Source organism: Vanellus vanellus, assembly GCF_965231255.1.
Source record: "Vanellus vanellus genome assembly, chromosome: 11".
Classification (NCBI taxonomy): domain Eukaryota; kingdom Metazoa; phylum Chordata; class Aves; order Charadriiformes; family Charadriidae; genus Vanellus; species Vanellus vanellus.
In genome coordinates, this window is record NC_138916.1 from 13061332 (window position 1) to 13087547 (window position 26216).

The following is a 26216-nucleotide window of genomic DNA, read 5'->3' on the forward strand; positions in this document are numbered from 1 at the left end:
AGCTGGCTGACAAGATCTGATCATGCCAACTGACTCCCAATGCAAAGCCCACCCAAGTCTTAGGGTGTCACTTTCTTTTGACATGAGTAGGTTTTGGATCATTTCCACAGTTACTGAGAAGTTTCATCCAGGCTTCATTTCTCTGAACAGTATGACTTCTGCCCTCTGAGTTTAAAATACTGCCCACATGTTTGAATATATAACCAATACACATGCACTCGTATGTATGAATTGCATGTATAATTTACCTTCTGCACATAGCAAAATGAAGAGCTGTAGAATAAATGTAAATCATTCCCTGCAAGTTTTTGGCAATAGTTTACAATAAGTTGCAAATCATTACTGCTTTTGATGTTCATTGTAATGTTAGCCATCTTGAGCTCTTTTCAGTATTTCTTTGGATGCAGTGGGCAGTTGCCTAGAAGTTTCATTTGTGGTATTTAATGCAGAGTCACTACACAACATTTTATAGTATTACCCAAGTATTTATGAACAAGGAATAGAAGTTGTGTGCATGTATGCACAAACCCTAACTAATTTGTTTAGATGATTACAGACACTAAAAAACACAATTCTCATATCAAGAAGAATGAAGAACAATGGCAGTCTCTAAGTACTGGGAGATGTCAGTAACAGCTCCTGTAGCTGCATTCCAGACAACTACAATTTAAGTATCAAAACTGTCTCAAGTCCTCTGAGTAAGTCTCTCCTCTATTATACCGAATTCAAAGGAAGTGCTACCATTTATTTCAAACAGGACCAGGATACCACTCCTGGTATGTTTTGGGGATAGTCAAATCATTGCAACAGCAGCAAGACTTTGCATCAGAGTTACAAAGAGAAATTCCTCCCAGCTTGAGACTGAAGCGGACATCAACAACATAGGCTGAAGGAAGTTGTTATTTCTATTCAAAATTCCAAACAGCTGTTTTCAAGGCAGATTAAAAGATTTTTCAATGTTTGGATTCAACTCAAGAGCTTTATCTAATGCATACTTTGTATTTGAGTATTTGTTGAATTAGAAATTTAATAGAGCAGCTGAGCATTTTAAAATCTTTTGGAAGATGTGAAAAAGGGATGTGAACTCTAGCACACCCTGTAAAACATAAATTTCTTACCAAAAGAATATGTTATTCATGTGCTCTGTACATTAGGTCAATTATTACTCACTTTCTTTGGAGAACGACCAAGTGCCTCCACCCTTTATAACAGAGCACTGTAATCAACTGTAGTAAGAATAGCAGAATTATTTTAATACATATTGGTGGCTCAGGCCGTAGCTCAAGAAGGTTTGAACAGTAAGAGACTAAGATGGATTTGCCATCATCTTTGTTTTTTTTTTTTTAAGAGGGGAAAAAAATTAATATTTCCTTGTACACCTTGGTAAATAATTTCAATTTCACATAAATGGGGAAAAAAAATATGAAAAGAAACACTTTAAATTGGCCCTCCAATTTAAACACTTCTGTTATTTAATGAGAAATTCCATAAACATTCTGATACCAATACTTCTTCCACTGCACGTCTTTCATTTCCGCTAACCCAAATTAACCTCTCATCTTCCTTTCAGTCAGCAGCTGTACAAAGCATTTTTTTTGTACTGACATCAAGAAGTGACTGAAGTGCTAGTGCTAGATTTAAAATGCCTTCTAAACCCATGACTTTTTGTATTGAATTTGGAATTGAGTTTGATACAACTTGTACTGCTAGTTTAATATAGTATCACCTTTCATTGAGCCATATCTTGTTGGGTTCCTGCTGGGACCTGAGAGCTGAAATAGCACAAGGTTTAATGCATGGCACTTGATTTTGCCCAGCCTGGCTCAGGCCAAGAGAAGCATTTCAAATTATTTAGATAACCACACAGATTAAATACCCAGCAAGATAGCTTGCTAAGTCATTCATCATTTGCCATTCCTGGACTGTGCTTGTGTCTAGCAATGTTTTTACTAGAGGAGCCGTTCAGATGAATGGAATGCACATCTCCGCTGGGTTTCCTCTGCTCAAGCAGCAGTCTAAACTTCTCAACCTGCCTTCAACACTGTCTTCCTGAGACGTGTGAAAACTATTTGGCTAGATCTCCTCGCCCGTCTTCCTCCCTCACCTGCATCTCTTGTTTTTTCTTTATAAGCCCCTATACATCTAACCAATTCCAGTAGATTAAAACATTACCCTCTCCTTATTTCAATCCCTCAAATTGTCTTCACTCCTTCACTCTTCACCTCAAGGATCAAGTAACTGGAATAATTCACACCGTGTGGTGCAATTCAATTCCAGACATAATATCTGCATCATTAAATTATACCTTATCTTAAAGGTTATTGGAGCCCAAGTAATCTAACCTTGACTCTCCTTTCAGAGCTATGTATCACTTACCTCTTTTTTAACTGCCCTTTTCAATGGTAGATCTTTTTGCCTTTAAAGCCTGCAGTCTGGGAGTCATTTTTGACCCTGTGGTTTCTTTTGAAGCCTGTATTAATCTGACTGTAAAGCTGTCATACTACCATTTTACAAATCTCTCCAAGTTACCACCCATACTGTCCCACCGGGACACGGAGATTCTCATAAAGGCTTTCATCATATCCCAGCAGGACAATTATAATTCACTGCTTGCTGGTTTTACTATTACCTCTTATAAACATTTCAAGCTCAAGTAGTATTCTGTCACTGTACTGCTCAACTGAACTAAGATGTCTGGACATATTATTCCAGCACAGAGACTAGTCCAATGGTCCTTGAAGAAGCCGTTCAAGGTGTCTCATTAAGATCCATCTTAATTGTACTTTGAAGAAAGTGCACAGCATGCTCTTTCCACTGTATGTTTACTGCTTCATTTCATGCTCTAGTTCTCAGAAACTTCAGCAGACAGGAGCTTTTGAGATTCTAAAATCTCCCATCACTGAGGGACCCAGTTTTCTCCTAAATCAGGTGAAATTATCAGTGAAGTACCTAATAGGTCTCCCCATCATTTTGTTTTAAGTGACAAGCAGGTAAGTACAGCTGGTGTCAAGTGCAAATAGGAAAATTCCCCCAATGGCATGTCTGTAGTTACTAGGAGTTAAAACCATTCCCTATTCCCACACCCCATGAACCACTGTAATTTTGTCGGCTTATTTCATGGTTTTAAACTAACTCTTCCATTTTAAGGATTTTATTAGGCAAATACACTGGAACCTATCAGTATAACATGTGCTTTGATTTCACAGCACTCAATCAATTGCTGCCATAGGACAAACACTCTCTGGATGGTAGAGCACACAAATAAGAAAAAATGCAAACTATCCAAGATTATGAATGCTTGGACAATGTTAGCACTGGATCTTCCTTAAATGGCTAGCAGGTTTGAATGAGACAGTTGGAGGTGTTACAAATCACAGACTAACATATATTTTAACACATTTTCCAGAAGGTGGCTGGACACAGTCCTGGACAACCTGTTCTAGCTGATTGTGCTTGAGCAGGGTGGTTGGACTAGGTGAACTCAAGAGGTCCCTTCCACACTAAGCAATTCTGTAAGCTGAAATACTATTAGAAATTATCCTCTCTCCCCTGTTATTCTTATGGCTCTATTTTTCAAAAAATGTAAATACATGCTTTGATAGGTTGGAGTCACTCCACTAAATAGTAGATGTGCATTTTAGTATGCTGTCTGTTTTTGCTGAAGATAAACTGATTTCCCCAGCCTTGCTGAAAATTCATCTATCAATAGATTCAATGGAGCCATTGTAAGCAGTGGGACCAATGTAAAAGGACTTACAGTAAAAACTGATGGCTTAATCTTGAGACCAAAGAGCCCTAAGAGATTCCTGTGTATACAGAAACAAGAAGGAAAACCGTAAGCCTAATAAAATACCACTGACTTTATTACCACTGCTACAATGCCAGCAAGGACCCTTCTCCTGCTTCGGCGCAGCAGAGCAGGGGCTTTGTCCCATGCTGTGTGTAGTGGTGCAGGATGAAAGCATCTTCCCCAAGATGACAAGAACTGCAAGCATACAGGTTTCTGCTAAGCTCCTGTTGCCCTATGACTGTCAGCACCTCTGTGTTGAAATAAGAAGCGTTAAGAGGGTCACAGCAGACCCAAGAAGTAAGGAAGAAATGGCGGTAGTACTGAAAGTCCTGGTGATCACTGGGTAAACTTTGCAAAAAACATAAATTATGAGGACAAGGCATTATAAAATATAACCGAGATCATTTGGTAAACCAGACTTACTTGAGTTAAATGCTTTTTAAAAACAGAGTCACATGCTAAGTTAAACATTCAGGATCAAAGGAAACTGTGCAGAGGCCAGGCCTTCAGAATGGGACCTGTAATCCGAATTACAGCACCATAAAAAGAAATTTAGACTGTGGTACAGCAGACTGCAGTTACATTAACCTACCTGTGCTAGTGTAGCCTAGGTAATACCCATAATAGACACATAGTAAATGTAGACGATTACAATCAAAAATCAGGTACTTACAAGGTTTCATATTTCCGTTCGTAAAATATAAAGCCATATGTGTATAAATGTGTGTACACATGCACTTCTAATAAATTTCATGCTTTTTTTTTTTAATTACTTATCCCTAGCCTTTATACATCTACATCTACAAAGAGAAATACTGAATCTTGGTTTCTTTACATAAGGAAATTATGCCTTTTTCCAAAAGGACTCTTTTTCTGGATAAGGAGTGCAAAGCTAGGCTCTGTTTTAAAGCACAGAATTTGGAGAGTGATCTTTCTCTTAGGGCTTCTTTCTTTTCAGACCTTATTTAGGCCTCTTTTCTTTTCCTACAGCATTTCTTTAGAGTGCCAAACCGTACAACCTGTCACTGAAAAAAAAAAAAAAAAATATATATATATATAAAAACCACTCAGTCATTACTCACGAACTTCTCAAGGCCAATACGAAGTGTGAATGTGACTGTCCTTACAGCTGCTCTTAGGTAGGTATTCCTGTAACTTTTTGCAACTTTTATGCTGAGTTAGGATATGAGATATAGTTCTAAATGTAACAGTTTACTTTAGAAATGCTTTGATTTTCACAGAGATTTCATCAACTCTGTTACAAAAATGTTGCAAGGAAACTTACATGTGACAAAGCAGCTGCACCGACCATTTTGAGCACCTCTGTTTAAGATGCATTTTCATTAGGGTTTTGCAGCTGACCTACATAAAAGAATTGTTTTACTTGGAAATGCCCTTGTCAGTTTCTCCTTGCATTAGGTATGATCTATGATGTTTTAAAAAGACGTTCTCTTTTCTTTGTTAAAACTGACCATCATGAAAGTTTTGGATCCCTTTAAAAAACAAACACACAAATTAAAAATGAAGTCTGTAACACAAACTTGAGTGACATATCATACATACTGATATTTGATTTTTTCTGTTGCAACTGTAACAAAAATTTTCAGCTTACCAGCTCAATAAGGAAAAAAAGGTATGAACAGAAAATATTAATATAAAATTTCAGGGTGATTCACAAGGAAAACATTTGTATTCTCTGTAACAAACGAAAAGATTTCAGATAGCTGTACTTTCTTATATCAAAATATATTGCAGCCCAGAGAAGAAGGAACATTTTTATCCATAAGCGGCTAAGTGAGCACTGTTAGAGATAACTTATCAGCTGCATTTACTCATTCCCTATATCATTCCCTATCATTCCCCTATTCCCTATATATTCCCCTATCATTCCCTATATCCCCCATATTCAACTTTAGGAGTCACCATTTTGAAAGCACCTTTTCTATCAAAAGCTCCATGAGAAATCAGTTGTGCTCAGCTATTTTATGTTCTACAAGTTTTGTAGTGACCCAGGAATTGGCAGATAGCTGAAATTAGAAAAATGGGGACATTACAATGGTACTGAGAGCAAGAATGGCTTGAAGACACTAATTCTGAAGGCCTGACATGCAACGCCATGTTGCAATGACAACCAAAATCAATAAAAGCTGACTCAATCTTTACACACACACACACATACACACACACACACACAAAGAATCTGACTTGTGATCCAACACATCAGACAGATTCTTCCCAGTTCTCCCTGGAGCTCCACAAAACACAGATCTGGCAGTGCAGGCCATTCAGGGAAGTTGTATCTTTCAACTGGCTGCACTGTGTATATAAAAGTCATATCTGTATTAATGTAACATCCTATAACCAAATGTAGACATCTCTTTGTGTATATAACTTCAACAAAGTTGAAGTTGATGAAAGCACAGGCCTCCACTCTTCATTTCTTAAGACACTAAAAGGCAGATTGCAAGTACCCTGCATGAGCAAAGCCAGTGCAAGGTTCATCCCCTGCCTGCAATGAAAGCAGAACTGAGTTTCTTGCATAGTTAACACGTGCCACAGGCTGCCAGCACACCTGGAGGTAGGCATCAGGTTCAACAACAAAGCTGTCTGCGGTACCAGGAGAACGATCTCAGCGATTCTCATGTGAGCCCCTTCAATGTCCTACATGCAAGAATAAAATCTTACAGATTACAATAGCACAGTTATTTCATTCAAATATTTGTATTATAATTTATACCAAAATATGGGCTCCTCAATATGTGATTAAATTCATATGCACCTCCACTGCTACAACTAAAATAAAATCGAAACAAAACAAAGTCCAAATAATACCTTACTGCACATCTAAAGGTCAGTGCCCTCAGCAGCCAATCAAGACGGCATGGAAATACAGAAAGGGCTGCCAAATAGTTGAATGAAAACTTTGGATTTGGATTTGTTTGACTGAAATCAAAATTCAATTTGGAACAAAATGTAAATGTTCAGCTTCATGTACAAAAGCTGGAGCCCTTACATTTCACAAGAGACCTAAGCCCATATGTACTGAATCATTTAAGGATCTTGATTAAGCTTTAAGCGTATACCTGAAGAAACATTTTAAAACTTGCTATGTGATATTTTGAGATGCACAAGGCATAGAGCAAGTGACATAGGACAGGTTATAGGGTGTGTTTGCAAGGAGCAGAACAATAGATAAAAGCCTTCACATACACAAGATCCTAAAAATGCTTTTTGGCATTAAATAACAGACTGAGCTTAGTACTGAGTTCTGATCCAGAGATCTACTGATTATATTGCTAAGTATTATAAACCATCTTAAATAATACATAGTTATTCTGCAGAGACTGACTTCACCATTAAGCTGCACCTTGAGGCTGCACCTCAATTTTAAAAATTAAACTCCTCATCCATTTATCTCAATGTCTTTTATAGAAAAGAATCTAAACCACTAATATTTAATTTTCGTTTTAAAACTGAAAGACATGAAGGGTGGCAACATGTATTAAAGTTATTTTATAGACAGTAAAACATCACTCTGACTGAATATATTGATCTTCAGCCTGAAGCCATTTTTCATATTTTTTCAGAGGGAAAACGGTGTACAAGAGTCCTTATTCCAGGCCTCCAAGCTTAGCCATCCTTTAGTTTGCTGCTATAATACTGTACATGCATTCATGTTACAGGGCTGCTGAAACTACATGTCTATGTCAACAGATGTGTTTCTTGGAAGACAGCTACAGAAATCAAGTTTATTCAAATGTTTGCCAGCTACCATATGCTGCAATACTACTTTAAATGCAACATACGGCTTTGGGAACATACTTTTACTGCTATCTACACTTTGTTATTTACTTTCCATTTAGACTAAATACCAGAGACGGGGCACGCTAAGGGGTGCAGTGTCCTCTTTGTGAAAACATTCTACCCGTTGTAATATTTAGAAAGAAAAAAAATATACACAGCACTACACTACTCTCGACCACTTTCAGCGGCCCCACTTTCATAGAGAGGCTCTGGGAAAGATATTTTTACATATGGCATTAATTCTGGGAACTTTTAATAATGGCCAAATATAATTAAAAATTATGCAAAAATTCCTGCCATGAAGAGAGCAGTACAGAAACGACTCTGTTTGAAGAAAAAGCAATCACTTGCTCATATTCTCAGTCCAGAAAAAAACAAAACACACGTGGTACTTTTTTGATATTTGAACTACATCAGGCCCAATTCTGCTCCTGTGCGAAGCGAGTGGCAAAACTCCAAAATGCAGCAGGATTGAGCCCCTGATGTTGTCACAAGCATTCAAATAAACAAACAGGGCTGTAACGCATTCTAAGCTTCCACTGTGTTCCTCTAAATGGAACCAGACAGAAAAAGAAAAGCACATTTCATTGCATTTTTGCAATACAAGGATAACAACAATGCACAATTTTATATTATATAGAAGTCAACCTCAGAGTATAATCATCCAAATGTCCAAAGACAGACAGATTCAAAGAGTCAAGAAAGCTTTTATGCACAAGTTTGGAGGACGCAGTTCTACCATATCTGATAGGGATGTCTGATCTCTCTGAGCTTCTAACATCAGTTTTTCCTCTGGACTTTAATATTAAAGTGCATGGCATAGGGATTCTTTCACATGACCGAAACGTGGGCATCTCATATAGCAAGCTAAATCCCCTAGGCTCTTTTACAGACAATAAAAAGAGCTGTTGATGTTCTGAATCATCCTCAGGGGAACATAAGCTAAGCCTCTGCTTTCAATGTCTTCAACAACTCTAAAAGGAACTGCAGAATCTGTAACTCACTCAAGTTATTCAGCATTAAACGTCAAATGGCATAAAGATGGCATCCAGTTTTTAAACAGTAGAAGAAATTTTCCTTTACTTGCATCTTCATTTTCTGTTACCTGTGATTTCTTTTCTTTCATTAACAATATGACTAGATGATATGCTAAAAGCTGAGTGCACCTCTCAGATCTTAACTGAGTCTGAAAGCTTGGGCCAAAATCCAACAAGGCCCTTAAGCACTTGGATAATTTTAAGCATATTGACATCTCAGGTTTGAATTTAAATGCATGTCAAAGCCCATCACTGGATCACAGCCAGAGAACTCAGCACCTTCCAGAAGGAATCCTTGAAGTTCAAATTTCAACTGAGCCAATATCCCTGAAATATTTTCCTTTCTGGACTACGTATTTTAAATGTGTCTTAAAGTGCTGTAGGAAGCATTTCCAACTCCACTACACTTTTAGTGTTCAGCTTATGTCAAGTTCACCTTTTTGATGAACATTATCCCTCAGAAAAGCCAGGTCTGTTGTAATTGTGATACACCTGCATATACTCGACAGTATGCCCAGGAGACTTCCCCCACGCTGGAAAGATGCCAAACACCATACACAACAGCTCAGGAGCTAATCATTCATGTGTACCACTTCTGACCATGCTACAGTTATCAGTCCAGCTCTGATGAAGCATATCTCACCAGTGACACGGTACACACTCCCAGAACAAGACAAGGAACTCAACTGATAATGAATTTAAAAATTCATTTTGCTCTTGTTTATAGTTTTTTATACCATCATTAACACTTCTAAGACACACAAAAAGCAATTCGTGTGCCAACACTGCCAGAACTGTCCAAGGCCAGCTGCTACCCTCTCAAAGAAATGACTGAATAAATACAGAAGAATACTACTGCCACAAATTTGATGGAGTTTGCTGCACTGTGAAAGCAGCAGGTCTTCCAGCAGATAAAGCCCCTTTGTTGTGCATGTATTTGAAGCTACTGACCGACACAGAAGTCTTGTAGACCTTCATTAACAACCATATGGTCAGCATTTACTGAGGTAATACCAATCAGGCTAATTTGTATTACAAATATGGACCAAATGTACAGAAAAACTACTTAAAACAGTAGAGACAGAACTGTACAACTTGCCCCTGGACTTAAGAAAGTGGCTCTAACTTTGCTATAACCACCTGCGACATTTCAATTGTTTTCCATATCAGGTTATTGCAATAACCCCCATGAATCTGGTCGCCTCAACATTGTTTTATTCAAAACAGTTCTAAGCTATGACATATGCAGCAAAGGCTGGAATATTCTTTGGTCTGTGACATACATGCCACAAACACTCTGTGACTGTTACTATTACTTGATACTTGTAGTGAAAAGCACTGCGTGATACGCAGCAGTAAAGTACTTACATCATTGTTAGCTTGTGGCATGGCATAACCTAGAAGTCAAACCACAGCCAAACAGATGGAAAATGTGCATGCCACAAAACCGTATCACTTCACATTGCATTTATATACAGAAATGGTGTGTTCAAAACAATCTGCCTCTCCTGCTTCCCCAGAAATGGGATAGTTTAAGAGACTATTTCTCTTGAGTAATTTCCCTTTTTTTTTTCCCCTCCATGCATAGAGATGCTTTGGTTTGGTTTTGTTCTCCTCCCCCCCCCCCCCTTTTTTTTCCTAATAAAGACACAGTTTTACTCCACAAAGCATGAATTTTTTTAAATTTACTGGATAACATCCATCCACGTATACATCAGAAGCCCACCAGGGAGTGTCACAAATACAAATAACTTTCCAAAGCTAGACTCAAAATACGGACCTCTTAGTTAGCTGACAGATGTGTAAAATCATATGCAGCCAGACGACTCCCTAATGACCACACAGGTGCATGTGTTGAACAATGCAAGTTATTCTAAGACCAGCATTAGCATATACTTGAAAAGTTATCTTCAGAGAAAGTTTTTCTGATGGCATAATGTGATTCTGGGACCAAAACCCACCACACCCTTTTTAGAGGAGGGGAACGTATTAGCTCAGCTAGGTAGACAGGCTGCAGGAAATCTCTGTGAAAGAAGCCAAATTTCAGAGGTTTTCTAGGAAGATATGACTATCATTTGGCCTCAATACTGCAGTGAGCGTTAGCCAGAAATACTACAGCTCATTAATGATTATTTTCTCTTTTATTGAAAACTACAGAATCAAGCACGTCCAGGGTAAAAACTGCCTATGGATGAGGCATATAAGTTACAGATTTCTACCTCAATTGTGCTCAGTAACATGCATGGGATTGCATGACGGCATGATTTGGCTCAAATGGCTCTGTGTAACCAGTTTCTCACTCCACCCGACACAAAGCAGGAGCCCTGAGGGACAGGACTGAAGCTGTTAGCAGGCTTCAGTCTTGATACTTGCCGTAACGAGGTGGAGTCAAACTGGTCCCAAATCAGGCAACATAAAAGTAGCATTGAACAATCTTCTTCTGAACTTGCACTTTACACTCCTTCGCTGGACTGAAGGCTTATACCCTTCACCCATGGAGTCAACTGCTTGAAATTCAAAGCCCTTGCAGTAACATTCAGTACATTCTTTACCTATAAAGCCTCTATTCTCTTCAAACTTAGGATTTGTAACCTAATTTTCCATTCCTCTTACTCCCCTCCAGCAGTGAGATCCCAAGATTCAGAATAGAGCTACTTTTCAATCTTCAGAAAAGCTTCACCATCAGTTTGGACTACTTTTACATCTGAGTGGACAACTGGCAATACTTCACACAGTGCCAATGCAGCAATTTTATCTGCTGTAGGGAGTGCAGGAAACACCTGCTTCACCCTACCATCTGCTGTAGCCCAGAATGAAAAGCTTTGGTCTGCTAAAACTTGCTGTTCTGCATCACCCACCTATACTGCCCACATAGAAAAGCCAACCTTTACTCCAGATGCAGCACCAACAGCGGTGATCATCTCACACGCTCACTGACAGAAATTTCATGTGCTAACCACACCCCCTACATGCAAGACCAAAACGAGGTTATTAATGTTTATTCTGCCCCAGGTTCATAAATATGTAATGCAACTTATTTGATGAGTATTATGTATGAATTTCCAACTAAACAGAACAACTGATAGGTCTAACAAATGAAAGTGTTTTATTTTTAATATTATGAAGTTCAACAGAAGGATTATATCTACACTTTGTTCACTATGTCTCTCTCAAATGAGCCATCAGTTTAATAACCCTGAAAAAAATCCAAATACCAGATAAGACAGTTGGTATAGCTGTGTTTTCGTGTGGAAACAGCTGTGATTATCACTATGGATATGCAAATAAAAAGCTAAAATTGATAACAATAAAACTGTACAGAATGGAAAGAAGAATTGAATAAAGTCTGTCAAAACCAAATGTGCCAAAGACAGAGGCAAGGCGCTACTTATCATTGGTAAGCAAATGTATAAGAGATACAAAGAGCTTTTCTGATGACTTAGAAACTGAAGTTTGAGCAAAACCCCTTATCAATATTTCTTTTATTTGTCACCTCTTCCATTGGAGTCTTTTTATAGGAAAAAAGTAAAGAAAAGAAAGGCCTTAATGAGTTGCACGTGTGTTTCATCCCAGCCTCTATCCTTACAAAGCTCAATTATTCCTAAAAATGCTACTTAAAATTTATTTTCCATCTTGAGACTAACAATAACAAATCCAATCAATTCAGCTATAGATTAGAATAGGCAATGGCTCAACAACCCTACTGTTAGAGTAAATAAATGGGGATTTTTGCCCCAGGAAAAGAAAACAACACTTGGTAAACCTAGCACGAACTGATGAACTAACCATTAAAATCATACCAATCAATGCTTGTGATATATAAAAATCACAAAACAATAAAACATTGAATGCTTTTAAAACAATGCTAAAGTTTTCTTTCCCATTAAAAACACCTTTTATGAAAGCTGTTACCATTTTACTCTGTGTTATTCCATAACTAATATCTCCACAATTTTCTTAGACTGGAGTTTTCCTTTCAGTAAAGCTTCCTTACATGGCATTCTACAGGAACGTTAGTTCTATTTCACCTTATTCACAGACAGCAATAAAATATTACTATTTAAGTATTTTATTTCATATTACTATTGAAGTATTTTTAAGTTACTATTAAGTAAGTTGGAACATCATTATTTTTCCACTGTTTTAGGGCACATACCTCTTTCACACTGGGGTCCAGTAAAGCCATATGTGCAAGCGCATCGGTTCGGAGCCACACATCTCCCTCCATTTAGACATCCATTTTCACAGACAGCTGTATCAGAGGGAAGACAAAAGTAATCTTTATTGAGCTATTTCCAGAAAGACATGAAGGTGTGTACTTGACCAACTCAGATAAACTGGTAAAAATGGTAAACATAACAGGACAGGAGATGTTATTTTCCAGAATCTACTCATGATCTTCTCCTATTTCCTGGCTTCATTAGTACTATGAACTCATCTTTTCAAGGGAGCATAATATAAACACAGTAACAATCACAGCTTTTCTGACCTCTCAGAGCCCTTCTCTCTAGGATGGCTAGACAATTCCGTAACTTCAAAATACCATCTCTTTCAAATATTCAACAAAGAAACACTGAAATAGTAGAGATTGCAGATAGAAGGTGCAGAAGAAAATTTCACCTCTAAAGCCTCAAAGTTTTCCCTATTCAGAAACAAATTTGAAAATGTATTTGTTCCTCTACCATAATATAAAAACAATCCAGTATTAAAAGGCTGTTTGCTGATGTTAAATAATTCATGCTATCAACTAGGATAGCAAAACGTAATCAATATCTATTTTGACTAAGTTAATCCAAGATATTCTTCCCTTGTACAATGCTGTCACTAGATTCAGAACAAAAATTTTCCTCATAATAAGCTCCAAAAGCAGTTGCTCTCAAAAAAAAAAATCAGAAAATATAATATTCACGTGAAAAAAAGGCTTTAAAATACAATTGGATGCTCATTGAGTAATGTTATTCTTTGCTCCGTTTCACATTCACTTCAGTAAAAAGAAGGTTCCCATTTATCCTCTTTTATCCACTTGATATTTCACAGAGAAGGCAGAAATACAATTCTTAATCCTTTCACCATATGATCCTCTTCCAGATTATTAGGGTAAATTCCTGGTCCTACTGAAGTTCACATAAAGTGTGCCATTGATTTTGACACAGCACAAAAGGTTTTCATTAAATGAGCTGAACACGTTTTCTCTGTCAGACCAATAGTTCACTAGATAGCAACATGACAGCCTTGGTTAAAAGCAGCATCTACATCCTTATTTAAGTTTCTACACAGCATTCCAGCCAAGAAGAGCAAGAGACCACCAGAGTCAGTTTGGGAGAGATTTCAACTGGTGAATCCAGGAATGCTGTTGGCTCAGGATTGATTGAGGAAAACAAAAATACGTCAATCAACTCACATAAGACAACATCAAAATGAGCAAAATTCCTAAAGCGTACTAGCCAAGTCTGAAGCAAACCCCTGAAATTAAAACAAGGCATTATATTGAAAAGCTTAATTTTGTCTAGAGGATGAAAAGTGAATCCCATGTAAATTCTAAATGTATGGCCTATTTGCTCTAGCGAACGGAAAGACCTGGAGGTCAATGGGAGTTATGGTAGTGTGAGAACTACAGGATCAAGTTATATCCAATTATTATGAATTCACATGATGTTTATTTTAATAGTCCTGATCAGAAAGAATTCACTCAGCATTCATTACAAAGTCATGCGTTTTCCTGTAAAATTCCACTACACCTGGTCAAAAACAAGCTCAACACCAGCTGAAATTTAGTGCTAAAGGGTACCCGATCCATACATCCCAGAATTACTTTACTGTACAAAGTACCTACATAAATAAAAGTGTACTTACGCTGTCCACAGTGTGTTCCCGTATATCCCTTCTGACAGAGGCAATGGTCATCACTGCAGCTACCTCCGTTCATGCACCGGATGTTACAGTGTTGTACTTGAAAGGAAAAAAAGATTTTCCTCAGTTAAATCAAACCAGTCAGAAACATTTAACTGTCTGCTAAAAGATATTTTTTTTTTTTTCCAGGGATTGATTCTATGAACTAGAAACCAGTATTAGAAACCAAGGCTGCATATTTTAGGACAGATACTTAAAATGGCAGTACAGAAAACAGTTTATTTTAACAGATTTACACTTCCTAAGGAATATAGGACATGGTGCAAGAATTTGATAGCACCCTTATTCACCGAAGTCAAAGGTGTTTCATATGAGCATAAATCCACAGAATTTGTCTCCTAGTTTGAAATCATAAGAAAAGGCCATCAATAAGGGAAAAGTACTACGTTTCTGGTGGATACCACCAAGAAGAGAGTCTTGTTGTCTGGGCAATGGGGGAGAGAAGTATTAAAGAGAAGCATATAAGGAAGCTCCTGAAGACAGCCCAGTTCTGCCAACATACAACACCAGAAGCTGATCTGCTCAGGTAGGAGCTCTTGCATGAAAAGGAAAAATAACAGACCAATTTCTTTCTGTATGCCATCTGTGGGCTCAGCCCATCTCCAGGTAAAGCTGCTGCCAGCTGCTGTGCTTGGGGGCTGTGGAGCTTACACACGGCAATTCCCCAGAGCCAACAACCTTCCCCTGCAAGGAGCAGAGGCAGGGGAGCAGCAGCACACTCTCCTCAGCCACAGTCCCACCATTTATAATGATTAACATGCTGCTTAAGTCCAATGCCAGTAAAGTCTAAAAGTCTGTGCTGCATTTTTCTAGTAATAAGGACAAATATCATTTTTAAGTAGAGGTTAGGAACAACTTAAAGTATGTCAGGCTCTTCATCAGGCATAGAGAAGTGGGCAGGCCTCCCGACAAAGTAAAAATTCTTCACCAAAAGGGTCATCAAACATTGGAACAGGCTGCCCAGGGAAGTGGTCGATTCACCATCCCTGGAGGTATTTAAAAGATGGGTAGATGTGATGCTTAGGGATATGGTTTAGTGGTGGTTTTGGCAGTGTTAGGTTAATGGTTGGACTTGATGATCTTAAAGATCTCTTCCAACTTACACAATTCTATGATTCTAAGTCCTCCTTACACATCTCACTGTCCGACACAGCTGTGAACTGGGGCAGGCACTCCAGTAAGCAGCCAGGAAATGGTTTCCCTCTTAACAGGAACCACATGAAAGGCTCCTCCCCAGATAGGATTACGGTCAGATCAGCATTTCAGCAGACTGTGATGGAGCACCGGATACCTACACCACACTGTCTGAAATGCTCAGGACTGAAAAATAGAAATTGCATGTCCCGCCAGAGCCTGTTGCTAACAGGTGCCATGCCAACCACTGAATTTTTCCTGTTGCACAAAGCCCTTAAGCATCATTTGGCTTTTTACAGTTCAGAAGTATGTGAATGGAATTTTATTTTTATTTTCAAGTAGAAATAATAATTTTAACTGTATTGCCTTCTACAGCAATATGAATCCACAGAACAGGACTTAAAACAGGCAATTGGAGAAAGGATTTAAAACAATCTAGCATTTAAAACACTTATTCTCACTTATTAAATTCTTAATTCTTCAATTATAAAAGTAAAAGCTGTATCTTACATTTCTTATATGTCTAATAGTTATGATGCATCTTTGTTCTGCTTTGGATGTACTTCAGGCAACAAAAATGTACTAACATTCCTCAACAAAAAGTAAAATTGTCTGCAAATACAGAGTGAGTATCTGGTGAAGATTTTTGGACAATGTCCTAAGTAGGTCAGAAAAAGGTGTATAGTTACTTTAAAATGTGTAGTTCAACTTAGCTTTATACAATCTTAGAAAAACAGAGGGGATTACAAAAAGCATAGGAAATGATATCATCTGTCAAGCAGGGAAGGAACTTAAAAACCACAAACTGATTTCAATTAGAGCAAGCTATGCCAAGAGCTAATTTCCATTCCCACATGAAGACCAAAGCCATTTAAATAGTCTGAACTACATTTGAGATAAAAAGATTAACAATAGCTTATATGATGATTTTCGTATTATTTGTTCAAGTAAAAGTAAAGTATATTTCCCCATTTTGGGATAAGGAGAGGTTTTACACATAACACACACACACAAAGTTTCCATAATTTGTCTTACTGCTTCTTAAAGAAACTTTTCCAAAGTAAAATATTTCTTCTTCCTTTTTAAACTAAAATCATTATGGGACACTGCTGGGACACCCAGACATCTTTATTAAAATGAGCCATTCAAATCAGTGAGCTTTCTTCCTTACTACCATGCAAGAAAATCAGTGACATACAATTGGAAAACCAATTATTTATTTTCTGCCCTCTTTTGAGGGAATGTTGAAAACAGTGTTTCCAAAATCATACAGACTATTCTGAAACACTACCCTTCCAAAAGTTTATAGAAACACATGCGAAGGCTGTCTGGAGCTCAGACGATGATTTTAAGATTGCATTTTTGAAAAGTAGCATATTAATGCAGGCCCAGACTCTCTTTTCTCAGCTATATCAACAATTCCTATAATGTCAGCAGAGATATTCCAGTAAATGAAATAACCTGTTCCAAGGTATCACACTGACAGAGACTCAAGGAAAAAGCACAGGAGTTACCATAAGACTGGTAAAGCAATGCATACAGCTTTGCCTTACCTCAGCACGCACAGGAAATGTTAACAGCGTTAATAAATTACTGTTTTTAATCAATTATTCTTCTCTTTCGGGCCCAATTTGTAAACAGTCTGCACTGGAAACTTCTGAGGTCAAACCCAGAGTAACTGCAGGAACACAGCTTTATAAACCTGCGTAAGGGCCAGCGAGACCAAACACATCCACACATGCTTTGTGTGTGGGCAATATTTGCCTTGTTTATCAAAGCAAAACAACAAGCCGCATGCTTAAGCATAACCAGTTCCTGTCTTTCTTAATAAATTCTCAGCAAAACTGAGTAAAGACTTCATCACACCAAGAGCACTGTATCACACCACAACCACTCGCAGAACATTCAGGAGCTCACCAAGCAGCTGAAAGGTAACACACATGCCATCTATTCTAATATTCTAATTCCAAACTGACAGACGTGAAGCATCTGCGATCCTCAGGTGGGAGAGCCAGGGAGCCGCTCGCCCAGCACCGCAGGCCGAGGGCACTCTGCAGGGCCAGCCAGCGGGCACTGCAGTAGAGGCTGCCTCTCATCTCCCCGTGCCACTGCTGAGGAAATGCTCCCAACCCCGGCTGTGCACGATGCCGGGCCTCGCCTGCCAGGAGCTGTAAACAAGGAATGACAGCCTCATCGCATCCCAGATGCTCAGCATGCTTTCTTTGCCGAACAACCGACTCAGGAGAGAGAGGGCAGCTAGTGCCGGGATGGGACACGGGCCTGCAGCCCCGCAGGGCATGCTGAGAAAACCTGCAGCAGCCTTGAAAACTCTGGAAACGTTTAAAATTCAAGACCTTTTACCATCTCTGAGAGCAGCAGGATAGGGGCTGAGCTCCCGGTTTTACTGCGGTTGAACAGACATCTCCCACCCCACAGCTCGCTCTGCCTCTGCCACAGCTCCCTTCCTTCAGGGTCAGTCCCCTCAGCAAATGCCTTTCCTGCCCAGGCCAGCCCAAGCCATTCTGACTAAAAGGGGCTGGAAGCAAAACCAGTGGCTGAGCTCAGAGACACACACGCCTGACCCATAACCTTGGGGGCACTCAGGGGTGCCCGATCATAGAATCAGACAATCGTCTATGTTGGAAGGGACCTTTCAGACCATTGAGTCCAACCATTAACCTAACACTGCCAAAACCACCACTAAACTTAAGCACCATGTCTATGTCTTTTAAATACCTCCAGGGACAGTGATTCAGCCACTTACCTGGGCAGCCTGTTCCAATGTTTGATAACCCTTTCAGTGAAGAAATTGCTCCCACAGGGGCAGAGCAGCAACTCCAACAACATAGCAGGATGGTGTCTGCAGCACCAACGGCTACAGAACTGACAAGGCCAAAGCAGCCATGGCCCAGGTGGTGCAGCAGGTAGTAGCAGAGCAGCCACCACAGGGCTGGGCCACCACAGGGCTGGGCCACCACAGGGCTGGGCCACCACAGGGTGTAGGAAATCTCCCCACACGTGCACCTGTAACCTCAGAGCCATCCACACATCAGAGCCAGCAGGGGGAATGCGTCCACGGCTGGCAATCTTATCTCCAAGCCTGCTGTAAGTGTACTCAAAAAATGCACTAGTTACACAGAAATAACCACTACTCCACCAGCAAGTTCACTGATGTCACAAAAATCCCTGCTGAGGAAACCACCAGCTCATCTTTTCAACCACGAATCAGATTCCTAAAGTTGACTCGTAACCAGAAAAATCCCAACAACTGACCTGCATAAAAACTAAACTTGAAGGCTTTGTTTTGCTTTCCAATCTGCATTATTTGATTCCAACCGACAACTAGTCTCTGAGAGCCACTGTGAATTCAGTTTCCACCTATGGTTGTACATGCGACAAAACCTGTGCCCACTACTGATTCCTTAAGTTTTTCTCATTTGTTGAAACATATATTTAAAATAAGGTTTTATGAATGCATATTCTGACAAAATATTAACTGTTCCTAACGGGAGTTGACAGTAACTCTTTGATGTCAAACGGTATTTTTTATGTGTATGTTTACTTTGTTTCCTAATAGCAGATCTAAGTCATCATGGTCTATTGTGAAAATACATATTGATGGATTTTGTCTACAGTGCCAACAGAGCAAATGACTTACAGAAATTGTATGTTCTATAAGTCCTAATGAGGTGCTGGGTCATAAGCATTATTACACAAGAGTGCACAGAGGCAGTAGAGCCCTTCCTCTCTACAACAACTGAAGACACTTTTGCTTTTAGAACTGGTTTGTTTTAATATATAAAGGTGATGTGACCACACACACAAAATGTATCTTAAATTATTGCACCAATTAAACAAGATATTGTTTATATCTTTTTAAGTCTATTTGTAAAGTGTTAATACTTACACCATATACAGGAAAGCAACATTTAAAAGTGGGCAAATCTATGTAGCAATGTAAGGTGAATGTCAGCACTGATTAAAGCTAACGAGCAGTAGAATACTCATACATAGGAGAAGTAATTGCCAACAACCAAAATAGCTATGTCGTACAGGCTTTAGAAGCTGCTTGATTAAAACTATAGTAAAGTCGTTCTGCACCCATTTATCTGTGCAACTCCAACGAAGGCTAAAACTATGGAGATCAGTGGCAGAATATTTCAGAAAAAGTAACCACCAGAATAACTGTAATTGTACTCACACTCTATTTTTCTTTTAAGTCTTGACTTATAAAATACTTCAGTGTGGCCTAAGAAAAAAATGAGGTAATACTAAGGCCCACTCATTCCTGCCTTTTACAAAGGTGCCAAAACATGTAACAGATGTAGGGATGTATCTCTCCTCCTGTACCCTGAAGGGGACTTGGGAGAAGGTCATACTTTCCTTTACCGGCTTACAGGATTAAGGCGTATGCACCTGGTAAAACAGTAGCTGCAAACTGAGGCAGGAACACACCACCACACGCATTTCTGCAGCACTTTGCACCCCTCCTCCTTCCAGTGCTCTCTGGGAGCTCTGTAGCTCCGTACCCTCCTCACACTGGCCTCTCCCTAACAGACATCACAGGAGCCTGAAAAAAGGGGTTGAACTACAAAGAACAATATTTACCATTTTAGTACATGCCATTCCATTACATTCCACAGTTGTTATTGTTTTTCCACTGTTATTGCATGACAAGGATGCTAAAGCCACAAGCTGAAGTGGTCAGTTATGTGGGAAAACTCTTATCAACTAGGAAAGCAAAAAAAATTGCAAGGTAAAAAATACAGAGGCAAAGCAGACCACACACTGGACCTGAAAAGATATTCAGAATTAAAAGGATGACTATTTTGCATAATATTACAGACCCCAGCAGAGTGCATCCTCCACTGACTGCAGTAAATATGTTGTTCAGACAGTTATGGGCATTTGTGGGAAGCGGTTTCCCCCAAAATTCTTCCCAGAAACTTCACACTTTATATAAAAATCAAGATCATCTACGTTCTAAGAGACAAGCACCATACTCAAATGAGAACAAAGTGGAGATTACAGCTGGCATCTCAGATATGAACTGAGATACTATCCCCAGCAAAATCCTACTTCATATCAGATAGCTCAATGGCTAAACATGCATAGAGTATCTGATTCATTGAATTAATTTAATTTTATTTATTTTTTTCTGGATCTGAGGAACCTTCCTTGAAAACCTGAAATCCAAACTTTTCTAGGAAACATCATCTCTCTGAAAAGTTTCATTTCCAAAGCATCTTTTTTTTCTGATGAAAAGCTGTTTCACTTAAAGACCTTGACAGAACTGCTGTACCTCTAGCAGAAGTATCACCTGAATAAGATCAGCAATATTAGATTCAGAAGGTATGTACTAAGCCTGGCAAGGAAATGCTATAATACTTGTAAGCCTATGTATGTAAAATGCAGCACAGTGTCTGGCTTAGTAACCCCCAAAATGAGAGTAGGATTACAAAGCAAGTCAAATCCAGCCACTTGTCAACAGTCATCTCCCTATCATTACAACTTTTGTGTTGTACACGCCTGCATGTCTAGCTTTGAATGGAGATAAGGCATCTTCCAGCAAGTAAGGAAGACTGGAATTAGCATGACAAACTGGCAAATAAATATACCTTCCAATAAAACTAATTTGGTTTTAATTTGGCAAAAAAAGAGTGCCCCCAATAGCTAGTCTCCAAGTCATTCTTCAGTTTCATCATAGGAGGCTACGCTTTCCTTCCTTTGGTAAAAGTATGTCTGGTGACTCAGAGGTTATTTGTCTTAAATATTGACCACTGAACTATCTTACATACCTTAGTAGCTTCACAGACACAAAAGAGCAATATCAAAGACACAGAAGAAATACTTACTTGATTTTGAACCACAGGAGGGGGCTATCTGACCATTTGGGCATGTGCACATGTTTGGTCTAGAGCAAAATCCATCCCCACAGGAATGTCTGCAGATTGCTATAAAGAAAACATAAATGCCTTTAAAATATGCTTCAAAAACCCCAAACGCATAAAAAACACCTGACAGAAAATATGCATTCAGCACCATAACATAAATACCTACAAACTCATTAAATCGCGTACAACAGATTCCAAAACAGTTCCTCCTGCTCACCTGCATCTCTCTCTATAGGTGACAGCTTAAACCTAGACCTTCTCCATCTCTTATGAAAAGGTCTGGGAATATGCCACAGGCCACACCAGATATAGGGAGATTTCCTTGGAAAAGTAATGCTGTGGTCCATTCTACCAGACTAGCCTTGGAGGAAGAATGGCACTGAAGCAGCATTACAATGCTCCCTTTATTTCTGCCCCAGACATACACAAGCATAATAATTCCTATCTGACAGCGTATTGCCTCAGTATCTCTAAGAGGGGGATCTTATCAGCCTTAGGCAGCACCTTTAACAATTATTTCTGGTACATTGTACTGTTACACATGAATATACATACAGCACTATGACGTACGTATGTATATATTCATATGCCTACAGATATATTTCAGGGGTACGGTCAAAACAAGCAGAGCAAATGTACTTGCTGGCCCGATACTGTTGCCTCTTTCCACTTACTTAAATAGATTAACATATTCCACAGCTACTTGCTCCTGAGAGTCCGCACATCCCTTAGATCCCTTTACCACAGACTTAAACAGAACATGTGGGTAAGATTAATCCTTTGTTAAATACTGGTATCACATCACTGTATTGCAGCCCACAAAACTTTGTATATTAGCTTAATATATTTAAAATGGTAAAGAATGATGTACAGCTGTTATTGAAACCATATAGAAACATACTGCAGTTCTGGTACACAATTAAAAATACCCTGACACGGAGGGACAAAGATAAACCTCAGTCATTACACGTAACTGGATTAACTTACGGACTATGCATTGGTTTCCACCAGGTAAAGTTTTCCATCCAGGGCAACAGTAAGCATTGTAACGTGATCCACACACATTTGGTCTGGGGGGAAGAAAAAAAAAAAAAAAGGACAAATTCTTATTTTTACTCAGAAATATGTTTTAAAAGTAGAGGCATAAAAATGGAAAAAGTAAATCACTGCAATGTACATTTCAATAATCAAATCTAGGAGTGCTGTGTGTTTTTAGCAGAACTATATGCCTTTGGTTGTTGGGTTTTTTAGGTAACATCCACTCTTTACAAATTGAAGATTACATTATAAACACGAAATCAAATCAGTAACATCTGAACAACAGGAACAGAATGGGCAAACTTTGTCTCATATCATGCCATATTTCGAAAAAGTAGCATAAAGGGGTTTTGAGTAAAACTCATATTTAAATACAAAATGAGGGAACATATCCATTATCATTAGTGAACACAGAGGAAATCTACTGCTCTTTAAATAAGAATTTTTAAGCTTCATGTTGCTTTCTCTTCTTTACTCAAAAGCACTATCACTGTTCCCTGTTTTGTTCATGAGCTGAACTATGTATGTTTGAAACATGCCAACCATGACATTAGCCAAATAAATCAGCCAAAATATGTAAATGCTTTATTAGCAAAAATTACTTACTATCAAAATAATCAAGGATGAGGGTGCCTGTAGAGAGACAAGGTCCTGAGAAGTGAATATGAGAGTCTAGTGCACTTCTTACCAGATACATCGGAATTTTTCCTTCCAACCTATTCCTCTCATCCATATTTACCCTTTCAAATAACTATATCACTAGAATTTACAATGAAAGCTAACAGGACGTAACGCTACTCCTATAATTATTTAATTGGTAAAAATAGAAAAGGTGAAATGGTTCTACGCCCTTCACAGATAGTAATTTTTTTTTTTCCAATCTAACCTGTCCTACTTATTTAATGCATCTATCCATGCAAGAGAGCTAGTAAGAATAGCTTCAAAAATGGGAAAATATGCCTCCTTTTGTTGTATGTTTAATAATCTTATCAGGAAAATTTTACATCCTCTATAATATTGGGAGCAATTACTCAATAAATCAATGCAACTAAAGCCAGCTATAAACTAGTACTTCCTAGAAACTGCTTTATTAAAATACTGTATACAGATTAGAGACAGATTTAAAGTGTTTATTGTTTTAGGAAGGGTTTTCTATTACTGTTTTGTCCTTGGTCTTTCAGAAAGTTCTTCATCCCCAGTATTGCAATGTCTAAGTAAACAACAGTTACCTCATATGGTGAGGCAACTTAAGACAAACAATCTCGATATATACAAACATTTATTTATGCACATTTTCTAACTAACAAGACTTTTATACTGTATTTATTTAGGAATCTGTATTGTTAATGCAATTTCAAGTATTCTGATTACACCAACTTCAGTGACACCTAGTCTTTTCATTAAGCGCTTGGCCAGGAGCTACTTAAGTCAAAGCAACCGCTACCATTACCTTCCACTGGTTCTGGCCAATTACAAAGTGGTAACCGAGGTGAATGTGAGCAACACAACTGAACTTGTTGCGGGGCCCTTTTCCCTTCCTGCAACTGGTGTTACAGGCTCAAAGTCTTATTCATATAATTCCAATGTATTCAGTTTTAGTAATGTCAGCTACTTCCCTGCAGGGCTATAACCATGTAACTTTCCTAGAGTTCCCTCTTCATCAATGCCAAATGTTGCTCCACGATCATCTGCCAAGTAAGACTGGCAAGCAGACAAGTGAGATTGCTTTTCACCTTCTCCAGGCAGAAGAAATAATGGAACTTATTAAGACAGACAGAATGAGTTTGTTGCTACCTGTTACAACCTACGGGCATAAACCACCCATTTCCGATCCGCGTTGGTAAGAATCTATAAACGGCTGGCCATAAAGTGATATTTAGGTACTCTGTCAAATATCAGTCTCAGCAAGTACACAGCTTTGGGGACCATCTGGTCCAAGTTAAGAGTCAGGAGCAGATTTTTGTGCCACAGGGAAACCCAGTTTTTAAAATCTGTTTCCAAAATGGGGCTCTGGAAAACCTAGATGTGCCAGCAGCCATGAAGTCAGAGACCCTGGGAGCCTCGAGGCTGTCCACAGGGTAGGCTGAGCTGTACACCCAAGAAGCTCCAACTCGGATGCAGAGTGCTTAGCTTTGAAACAAAACAAAAAAAAGAAAAAGTCAAACTGTACTTCCATGGAACAGTTTGAGCCTGACAAGTGCATTTTCCAGTGGAACACTTTTTCGTCAGAAAGCTGCTGTCTAGCTTATAAAAGAAACCTATATTAAAGTCTGAACGCTACTTCTTTGAGAGGGAGGGAGTGTTCTTTACTTGTGCCTATTTGTAAAATGTCTTTAAAAAGAATTAATTTTCAAGGTTATATTCATTGATATTTATGAAGTGATCAGACACTATAGCAATAAATCCCCATAAATAAATAAATAAATAATTTATTCACAGGAATAACAATTTACCTCATGTAAAATCATGGAAAGCATCAAATTGTAAAGGCTCTATTGTGGTACTTATTTCAAACAGTTACTCAGTGTTGTGTTTAATAGAGCATATTTTCCTGCTGATATTATAGGCTATGAATACTAAAGAAGCATTTTATATTCTTATAAAACTGCTTTCCTGAACAGCACTACAAATAGAGTTCAGTTATAAAGCCTCATTTGTAATGATAAAGTAAGCAAAAATGCATCTATACAGCCCAAGCCACCTGTGGTGTCCCACCCACAGCACCTTCCTTTCACACCAAAGCCCAGTGGAGGGAGAAAGCATCTCAGGAACAAAGCTGTTCCCATTGCAATCTAAAAATGGTAAGTCTTTCACTTGATTTTAGAGTCATTTATGAACTTGTAAAGTATAAAAGAATTTCTGTAATGGTATGGTGCTGAGAGACAGTATGACTGATGCCCAGAGTTTCATCAAAGATGTCCAAAATAAACAAGAAATGTCTTTGATTCGTGATATGCGAGTACAAATTCAGTAGCAAAATGAGTTGAGTAATTATCAAAAGACTTTAGTCATCAACTAGAAAAGTCTTAGAACAGCAGAGAGAAAAAAGTTCATCTGGAAATTCTGATAGCTAATGCTTGAGAGTGACAGCTCTGGCTGACAGCACCTGCGTGCGCCAAACTAGAAGATATTCTTCATTCAGGAACAACCATGGGGAACCTCCACCCTCATTATGAAGTAAAGCTTTGTCTGTCCTTTCTGCCCGCACAGGGATGGAGCACGGGCAGGACTGCAGCATCAGTTCCTTCAGATGGACGCAGGCAGTCCTGCCCCAGGTCAGCACTGTGCTACCCCCAGGCTGGGGCTGCCGCCATGCTCTCCTTTTTCCACGGGGCAATGCTACATCATCTCACGGAAAGGACCAACAGGGTCCATCCCTGCCTTGGTACCCCTGCTCCAAATGCCCCATCAATGCAAGGACACACGGCTACCTGGCTCTCCCGAATTGCACACAATTACGCAGCAACTGGCGGGGGGATTTGTGGAGCAGGCACACAAACATAAAATGATGGGAAGCAAATCACACTAAGCTTGGCACTGCTTTCTTATCAGATATAACCAGGCAGCGAGGGTTATATATTCTCTGATAGGCAGAGAAGCAAGCGAGGT

At 38.9% G+C, this 26216-nt stretch overlaps 1 protein-coding gene across 1 annotated transcript in view; it reads right to left on the reverse strand.

The window, feature by feature from the left end:
• The window catches only part of FBN1 (fibrillin 1), a 160386-nt gene that overhangs the window by 123113 nt on the left and 11057 nt on the right, over positions 1–26216 (reverse strand). The window contains exons 3-6 of the mRNA XM_082488735.1: positions 22557–22639; positions 21531–21629; positions 14485–14580; positions 12788–12883 (exon numbers count right to left, since the gene is read on the reverse strand). Coding sequence (XP_082344861.1) covers positions 12788–12883; positions 14485–14580; positions 21531–21629; positions 22557–22639 — 374 coding nt within the window. The remainder of the gene's footprint in view (positions 1–12787; positions 12884–14484; positions 14581–21530; positions 21630–22556; positions 22640–26216) is intronic.